This window comes from Calidris pugnax, unplaced genomic scaffold, assembly GCF_001431845.1.
Source record: "Calidris pugnax isolate Ruff unplaced genomic scaffold, ASM143184v1 scaffold141, whole genome shotgun sequence".
In the NCBI taxonomy this organism is placed as follows: domain Eukaryota; kingdom Metazoa; phylum Chordata; class Aves; order Charadriiformes; family Scolopacidae; genus Calidris; species Calidris pugnax.
Window position 1 is genome coordinate 1086796 of NW_015090902.1, and position 9302 is coordinate 1096097.

Here is a 9302-nt window from a genome sequence, read left to right on the forward strand (position 1 = left end):
TGAAATATTGGCTCATAAATTTGAACACAGCTCCAACCCAAATTAAAACAATTCCAATATGTTTTATATAGAGAGGAGAGTCCACAAAGCCTGGTGAAACAAAACGTTTTCCAGTGCTTTGTCAAGAAGTCAGCACCTTGTCTGAAAAAAAAAACAAATTAAAGAGAGATTTTATTTTTTTTCTGGAGAGAAAGTTGAAGTTTTAAAGGAAGAGACTAAATGTAAACAAGCTGGGGGCAACAGCAGCAGCTGGGGTGAGTATTCATCCCTAAGTTATTAGGGCATCTTTGACGTTTCTCCTATTTTAACTCCTGGATGGTCAATCTGAACATAGATGTTCTTAAAAAATCAGAAACCTTCAGGTACGCAAGATGCAAATGGCACTTCTATAGCATTTCCCAAAATACTTTACAGACCCAGTGAAGTGACATTTCTAAAAGCCCCGTTAAGTTAGGGACAGATGGTACCATATTTTTCACTTTTCTTTAGGCTAGTAACTGTGTTGAAGAAGACCTGCCTGAAATCTTGATGGATACCTCTGAGAGGATAAGAAATGTCACTGTTGGGGTAAATCACCCTCTGAAGACTTCTCTACCCTACCCCCTAAGGGAAGGCTGAAGGGACTGGCTTCAACTAAACTTTTAACTGCCTCAGTTGAGATACCATTTTTTCGAGTAGTTTGGATATCAGCTGTAGCTCAAGTGCGTGGTGAGGGATTCCTCCTGAATTTAGAACTGTTTAATGGAAACTAAACAGCTAAAGTAGCCGTAGGGGCCTACAAAATTAGGTGAGGTGAGTTTTCCCAAGTTGCCTACACTGTGATTAACTTTCACGCTTGCACTCACGTTTTCGTACCTTGCGGTCCTCTGACAAGGCGGATGTCAAGTCCTTGTCTGAGTAGTCACTAGACCTGGGATATCTCCTAGAGTTTATCACGGCCAGGCCCACAAATGATTAACCCAGCCAAGCTACCTCAGAGTGAGTTTGCATTTGTGAAGCGCTACCAGACGCACCTGGGTGCACGTGTCTATGCAGGGAAAGCTTCGGTCTCCCACATTATCCTAGATTTTGGATCATACGTCATGTCTGTCCAACAACGCATGAAACACTGTTGCCAGCAGCGTAGTTTGATCTTTTACCCTTAAAAAAACCCCTTTGCTAACTGCAAACGTCAGCACTCTCAGAAGCCTGGAGGGGAAAGCAGTCACTTCTCAAGCAAGCAAATAAAACATTCTTATAGAATCACAGAATGGTTTGGGTTGGAAGGGACCTTAAAGATCATCGAGTTCCAACCCCCTGCCCTGGGCAGGGACACCTCCCACCAGACCAGGTTGCTCCAAGCCTCATCCTTGAACCCCTCCAGGGATGGAGCATCCACCGTTTCTCTGGTCAACCTGTTCCAGTGTCTCACCACCCTCACAGGAAAGAATTTCTTTCTAGTAGCTCATCTGAATCTCCGCTCTTCCAATTTAAAACCATCACCCCTTGTCCTGTCACTGCACTCCCTGACAAAGAGTCCCTCCCCAGCTCTCCTGTAGCCCCTTCAGATATTGGAAGGCTGCTAGAAGGTCTCCCCAGAGCCTTCTCTTCTCCAGGCTGAACAACCCCAGCTCTCTCAGCCTGTCCTCACAGCAGAGGTGCTCCAGCCCTCTGATCATCTTTGTGGCCCTCCTCTGGACCCGTTCCAACAGGTCCATGTCCTTCCTGTGCTGAGGGCTCCAGAGCTGGACACAGCACTCCAGGACAGGTGGTGTCTCAGGAGCACAGAGCAGAGGGGCAGAATCATCTCCCGCAGAGTTCTGTTTCATGATCAAACATGAACAAATTATTTTGAACTGGATGTTAACAGAAAACAAAATGTGGGCAGCTTGTTCTTCTACGGTGATACCAAGAGTGGGTTTCTGCTGCACTTAGCACAGATGGCTGGGGCTCCCCAGGACAGCTCTGCAGGGCTGGCCATCGTGCCACAGCACATGTGGCAGAGCTGGGCTCTCCAGAGCAGCATCTAGAGGCCAGCGGACACCCTGGAACATACACAGCAGTGTGGACACCTCTGTGTAGGTGACTAAGCCCTGCTGCAGGCTTTCAGGGGCTGGAGAGAAGAACCTTCCCAAATGTAAGATGGGGAAAGAGTAAAATAGGAAAGAAAAGAGCCCAAATCAGAAGGTGGAGGCTACAGGATGGACTGTCAGTGAGGAGTCCCCTTCTGTGAAGCCTGGCTCTCCTCACATGCAGTAGAGGGTATGGAGTGTTCCATTTGGGTACTGGGCACCCCTTAGACATTGCACTGGTGACCCTTTTGATGCCTTGGCCTTCTGTGGTTCTAGCTCTAAATAAATAATTAAGTTTATTTTACTGTCAAACATGGAACACATTGGGCTAACAGGCCCAGAATCGCAGAATGGCAGGGGTTGGAAGGGACCTCTGGAGATCATCTACTCCAACCCCCCTGCTGGAGTCTCTCCAGCAGTTCCTTGTCTTTCTTGAACTGGGAAGCCCAGAACTGGACACAGCACTCCAGATGCAGAGCACCAGCAGTGGAGACTGATGGGATGAGGGTCATTTTCAGCTCCATAGCAGCAAAGTACATCGACAGGAAGGACCTAAAGGAGAGAGACATCCCCCCCTATACTGTAACAACTTTTTGGTTTGACAGAATACGATTCATACAACCTCCCTGTGCAACATGAGAAGAATTTTCCAGCTCGCAGGTACGTTCAGGGTGATTCAGCAGATTTTTAAATCGCCCGTTGACCTTGCCCTCAGGTGATGTCTACAACAGCATTGACCAACCAGATTAGACGGGCAGGATGGTGCACGGGAGTTCATGCTGCACCGACACTTTGAGCTCAAGAGTTATCAGAAGAAAGCAGTCAGGGGTGCAGAGGGCAGTTTGTCTTCCGATGCCACTCTTCATTTACTGGTTCTTACACTTGTCTTCAGCGTGCACTTTCACCGGGTCAAAATTCGGGGGGACGTTTTTAACAGAAAAAGAAAAAACCCTTCTATGTGCAGGAATGAATGAAATTCAGCAGAAAAATGTCCCGGAGGAGTAGTCCCCATCGCTCAGGAAGGAAAGAAAGCCTGTGAAGGATTCAAGCTGAATTAGTTGATGTGACTTATGTAAAACGGCAATCTGTTAAAAGTAAAAAAACCCCATAAAATATTAAAATAAAATTTTGATTGCTATCACAGTATTATTTGTTTTTTTAAATCTTAGGAGTTTTTCAGCCGCTCCAGTTATTTTTAACTAGCAGGTTGACAAACAGTGAAAATGGGAAGCCTGCCAGTTTCTGCTGGCACGGATGTTCCCACTGACCATGAACTCTCATGAATCTTACATTTGCACACAGTCAGCACTAGGCAGGAGTTTACTCCCTGTAGGTGAGAAGTGACTAAACAGCCCCAAGTGACACCGTTGGTTTAAGAAATAGGAGTTTCCCATCGGCAGAGACCTGTTTGCAGTTCTCTTTGTAGGAGGGGCTACGGACCTATATAGTCTCAGGGCAAAGCTGCTGAGAGTTTAGCCTGGGTTACACCGTGTACAAGGTAAGCGGTCTGGATTTTGGACATGGAAAGGGAATTAGTGCCCTTGAAACTAAGTCAGTGAATGGGTCTTAGGGATTAAATGCTTGTATGTGCTTTTTTTACTAACATGGTGATGGGCATTAAATGTTAATTTATTAACCAACTGCTTTCTGGGTGTACAGATTTGCGAAAAAGAAATTTAGATCTCAAAAATGTGGAGTGTTTCCCCTCACCGCCTTCTTCCTATTGTAGAGAAGACGATATGTTACTTACAACAAGGGGAATATGTGGGTTTTGGAGCCATTTGGGTTTTTTTGCTGCTTAGGTGTACAGATTTGTGAAAAAGAAATTTAGATCTCAAAAAGTGTGGAGAGAAGATGATATGTTACCTACAACAAGGGGAATATGTGGCCTTTTGGAGCCATTTGGGTTTTTTTGCTGCTTTTAATGCTGTAGCTTTACTGTTGACACAAGGTTATTAACTGCGAAGCTAGTATAAACTAAGGTTTATGACTAACTGTGAAGCTAGTATAAAGTAGGCACTGTCTCTGTGTTTGCTGCTTCTCTGCCTGCACTGGTTCTGAAGGGGGAGGGTGACAGTCTGCCAAAAAACCCCTGTTGCTTTAAATTCCAGCAAAGGGTTGGAATGGAGCAGGTCAGGTATTGTGTTTTGCCCCTCTTAATGTTACCAGAGACAACGTTAAGTTCCACATCTTCAGGTGCTCACCTGACGAAACGAGGAGTGTGGGGAGTGTTGTAAATGAGATACTGAATGTTTACAATGTTGTGGGGGGGGAAATATCCTTCCTGTCACTTTATAATGGAGTTACATAGTGACTGCTGGAGGAAGCACAGCAACTGGTGAGTTTATATTGTGTATCTGAGTAAACTGTCCCCTGAGCTGGTGCCATAAGACACAGAGCAGTGTACCCCACGCACCCTGCCTTCTGGTCGGAGCAGAACGCTTTGGGATGCAAACGGGTTTCGATTTATTTGCTTCTTCTCTGACACGGGGCAGTCTCTCTCAGCACGGAGTTCTGCTGAACTGAACCGCGCACGGAAAAGACATCTTAAGGCAAAACGATGCAAAGCAGTCTCTCAACATAGTCTTTTACCTCCCCTATTAATTTGATGAGAGTCTTGGACCATAAATCATTGGTTTCAAACAAGACAACTTTGAACAATGCTTGCGAATGAGCTAGAGACTCACAACCAGCATTCTGAATCTTTATTTTGCTCAACTTACTTCTTTATTCCAGGTAGTGGGAAATCAGGCACATAGAAACATGTCTGGGAAACCCAAGCTGCACTACTGCAACGCGAGAGGCCGGATGGAATCAATACGGTGGCTGCTGGCAGCAGCCGGGGTTGAGGTTTGCCTCCTTTTTCTATACTAAGAGCATGTGACAGGTAGGGATTTTTACTGTTCCTTATCAAAAATGCGACCGACCAGCAGTTTCGAGTTCTGCCTTTAGTGCATTGCTGACCAAGCCAACAATGCCCACCAGCTCACCCTAAGCAGGGGGGCAAGTTAACGTTTCACTTCCAAGCGTCCAGCTGTGCTGGTGGCACCATAAATGCCTCTTCCCTGGAGCTAGGGAAAGAAATAATTTAAAACCACAGCAGCAGAGCCTGGCTTCTTATCTTCTGGTTACAGTGGTAGAACACTTCCAATTCTGAAGATCTTCAGTTAAATCCCAATGTCCAAAAGAGCCAAAAATTATTTTGTCTAGTACAACGTAGCTTACCCCTGAAGGTACTGTATATTATAAACCACAAAGTAATTAGTTTTAGCTCTAACCATTTCTGATATTAAACTGGAGAGGGAGCGTGGGGATCTGTGCTGTGGGAGCTGGGGATCACAGCTTTAAGAGCTGTGAGTTTTTGTCCTGGTGATGGGCAACGTGCCAGAAAGCTGCACGGGGCACGTGATCTCTTCTCTTCATCCCTCCTTCTGCCAGCTCATGGCCAAGGACCCATAACACAGCTCTGCTGCTGCAGCGCATGTTTCCCTGTCCTCTCCTCTGCCTGCACCATCTCTTGCCAGCACCAGCACCAGCAGCAGCGTGGTCATCTTCTGCCCAGCAGGCAGGGCTTTGTGCCTTCAGTAGCTTCAGCTTTAGCCAAAATCTTACCTGCACAAAAATATGAATCGCACGTGAGAGAGGAGAGGATGTGACAGAGGCAAAATAAGTTTTTAAAGATGCCACTTCCACTTGTGCCCTCGCTCTCTCGTGCAAAGCAGAAGTTAAAACATGCAATGACAACGCAGCTTTTCTTCTGTATTTCCTGCAGTTTGAAGAATGTTTTCTGGAAACAAAAGATGATCTGGCAAAGTTACGGACGGGTAAGCTTCCTTCACCTTTTAATAACTAGATGATGATGATAGTAGTTTATCTTAGAACGCCTGAGAAGTCTTATGTCTCTCAGAAGGAAAATCTAGACTGGACTGTACATGAGGTATCACACTGCAGTGTGTTAGACGGTGTCAGACACCCAGCTTCTTCTGCCTTCACTTGCTCTCCTTTAGGAACGATGACTGGATCCCCCTGTTGGCTTTCAAAAAGTATTTTGAGACACAAGCATAAATGAAAATGTGCCCTTAACAGCAGGCAGTTCTCTGCATGCTTGCCTTACGGTGGATACAAAGATGGATGTAGTTCATCAGATATTTGAGTCAAGACGTGTGATTTTATAAAGCAAATATTCTTAACTCACTTCTCTGATCAGTTCCTGGAGGTATTTCAGCTTCTGCCTCACTAGAATAAGGCTTCTGCAGAGTAGTAGACTAGTAAGGGATTTACATGGCTACAGCCTGACACCAAGTGATATTTGCTCTCAGGGGAATTTCATGAAACCCACCCATCATTCCCTGCTGCACACCCGTACAGATTTATGTCATTGTATAAAGTCAATAAAGTAGTCACAAAGATAATATTATATGCATTTACATTCACCTTATATGTTGACAAGCCTTTGAACAGTCCAGATTTCCACAATATTTACCAAAGCATGACAGAAATAGGCTCGTTATGGGTCAGATCCTTCAGTCTTTCTCAGCTGTATTAACCTCCATGAAGATATCTGAGCCAGGGCCACGCAGTGCAGGACTTGTCTTTTTCAGTGTAGGACTGCTAAAAGCTCTGCATTTGAGTGCTTCTTCAGATTTGAATAAACTTCAAGAAGCTGATTGCTATAATCTTATGTTATTAACATGTCACTGAAAATTGGTTCTTGGCTTCATAGTATGCTTTTTTCCACACCGTGTTGTGAGAGTGAGGAAGACTGCCACAAATCAAAAATAATATGGTTACTTTGCCAAACACCCACGAATGGCTCTCATTCAGAGACTGAACCCCTCCTTGTCTTGTTCCCTTTTCCTTAGATGGATCCCTGCTGTTCCAGCAAGTGCCCGTGGAGGAGATAGATGGGATGCAGATGGGGCAGACCAGAGTCATCGCCAACTCCATAGCAGCAAAGTACAACCTCTACGGGAAGGACCTGAAGGAGAGAGCCCTGTACTGTAACACCACCTCCTCTGTTGTTAGACCACAGCTCATGCTACCTCTCTGTGTAACACAAGAACAGCCAAGCTCACAGTCAGATTCGGGGTGACACAGCAGCTTTTCAGGCAGCACATGCTGCTGGTACCTGTGGGTGATGTCTACGAGAGTAATAACCAGGCAGATTAGATAGGCAGGATGGTGCAAGGGAGGTCATGAAGGTCAATATGGTCACCAGAAGAGAGCAGGCAGGAGTGCAGACCTTCTTACTGATGCTGCTTTTCATTTTCTCCTGAGGCTGGCAGCAGCAGGCGTTGTCACCGCATCAAATTCAGGGAAATGCCACTGATGGCAACAAAAAACTTCTCTCTCTAATATCCAGGAAATAGAATGAATAACTGGTTATTAAAGGACAGGGTTCTTAGGGCACATGGTTTGACCCAAAGTATTTTTAAACACTTCAAGTAAATTAGCACAGGTGAACACATTTCAAGATATTTGTTAAAAATATATAGAATTATATAGACCCAGAGCTACTGGCCCCCGGGGGGAACTGCTCCAAGCTACGCCAGTAGCTACCATGCTCTCTAGACCTACTGTGTCTGACTTGACTTGACTTGACCAACTGGATCTATTCCTTTCAGAATTGATATGTACGTGGAAGGAATAATAGATCTGAACGAGTTACTCATGACCTATCTCTTCCAACCAGCGGATAAAAAGGAGCAACATTTAGCTACTAGCCTGGACAAGGCCACAAACAGATACCTCCCAGTCTATGAGAAGGTACGTGGCAAAGATACAGTTGCTTAATTAATACTGTTTTCCTGAAACTCCATCCTGCATCTACACAAACATTTTTATTGAGGAAAACAGCACAGAAAAATTACCACTTAAATATAAAAGCTATGGTTTTGGTGGGGAGAGGACACTGGATGCAGACAGGGCACTACAGAGGGGACAGAAGGCACTACAAATCTGCAGAGCTGCAAAAACCCAGGGCACACTGAGCTTCCCAAATGTCCATGTTTCGGTCTATATGTTGCTTCAGGCAAAAGACACATCAGCTTTCATATAAATTTTCCTCCTGAAGTGCAGACCCCCCTCTACCATGACCCTGCTTGGAAGATATATTAAGTCACACAGAGAAAAAAAAAAAAAAATCACATCTACTTCTGGTTCTCTGTTTCTAGGTTTTGAAAGACCACGGACAAGACTTCCTTGTTGGCAACTGCTTTAGCAGGGCAGACGTGCAATTACTTGAAGTCCTTTTAACGGCAGAAGAGTTCAAGCCTGATATACTTGCCAAATTTCCTCTCTTGCAGGTAATTGAATGTACAGTTTTCATGGAAAATGACTCAAAGCAGAACCACTGGTTTAAACTGGCTGAGAGATATGGGAGAGTGGGAGGGTGAGGAAAGAAGTGAAAGACAAAATCAAAATCATGTCTCCTAAGTACTTTTACCCAAATAGTGATGGTCATTACTGCCTGCTGTCACTATAGCCACAAAAGCATAATAGGATGAATCATATAGATTATTCTGCAGGATCAAGGCATAATGTTACTTTTAGAGCATGGATAGCATCTAAAATTCTGGCAGTGCTGATTAAGGTTAAGGACAGTGCTGATTTTGGTTTTGTTTTGTAGAGTTTTAAGGCAAGAATAAGTAATATCCCTACAATAAAGAAATTCCTGCAGCCCGGCAGCCAGAGGAAACCACCACTACAGGAGAAAGATTTACCAAGACTGATGCAAATTTTCCATTAAGCACCATCCTAAACCAAGAGAAACTCTATTTCATTGTCTTTGTATTTGCTAATAGCGGCAAAGTGATACTAATGAAAACAGTGAAAAGGTTTTCGATCCCTCTTTCCTTAGCTACAGAACTGGTTTTAGCCTCCTGCAAACACTTCCAAGGTAAATCTACACGAGCACACCAGCGAATGAAATAGTTCACTGAACTGGGGGGTACAATGAACAACAGAGGATGTCTTAAATTACTTAAGAGATCACCTGAAATAAAGTCTTACTGTTGACACTCAAAACCAGTTTGTTCAATGACTTCTCGCAGCTACTGACATACTTAAGGGCTCTCTGGTTCTGTCTTTCTGGTGTTGCCATGAGTTTTGGGAAAATGAAGAGAGCTTAGCCCAAACAGTGGGCAGCGTATCTGCTCTGGGAAATGCCAGGAACAGCCTGCAGGTTCTGGTTTGACGGGGATGACAGGTTTGGATCCACCTTTCCTCCCAACTAAACTTGGAGTGTGCTGG

General features: G+C 44.7%; 1 protein-coding gene across 1 annotated transcript; it reads left to right on the forward strand.

The window, feature by feature from the left end:
• The first annotated feature begins 3385 nt into the window (after window positions 1–3385).
• Window positions 3386–9077, forward strand: LOC106892054 (glutathione S-transferase-like). Its single transcript, XM_014948930.1, has 7 exons — window positions 3386–3549; window positions 4788–4901; window positions 5824–5875; window positions 6914–7046; window positions 7676–7817; window positions 8225–8356; window positions 8680–9077. The coding sequence occupies exons 2-7, from the start codon at window positions 4815–4817 to the stop codon at window positions 8797–8799; spliced, it is 666 nt and encodes a 221-aa protein (XP_014804416.1). The 5' UTR covers window positions 3386–3549; window positions 4788–4814; the 3' UTR covers window positions 8800–9077.
• Window positions 9078–9302: the final 225 nt, after the last annotated feature.

Coding starts and splice junctions, on each gene's coding strand:
- LOC106892054 (XM_014948930.1), top strand. CDS start 4,815: ATGTCTGGGAAACCCAAGCTGCACTACTGCAACGCGAGAGGCCGGATG. Junction 5,876..6,913: donor TCTGGCAAAGTTACGGACGG/GTAAGCTTCCTT, acceptor CCTTTTCCTTAG/ATGGATCCCTGCTGTTCCAG. Junction 7,818..8,224: donor ACCTCCCAGTCTATGAGAAG/GTACGTGGCAAA, acceptor CTCTGTTTCTAG/GTTTTGAAAGACCACGGACA.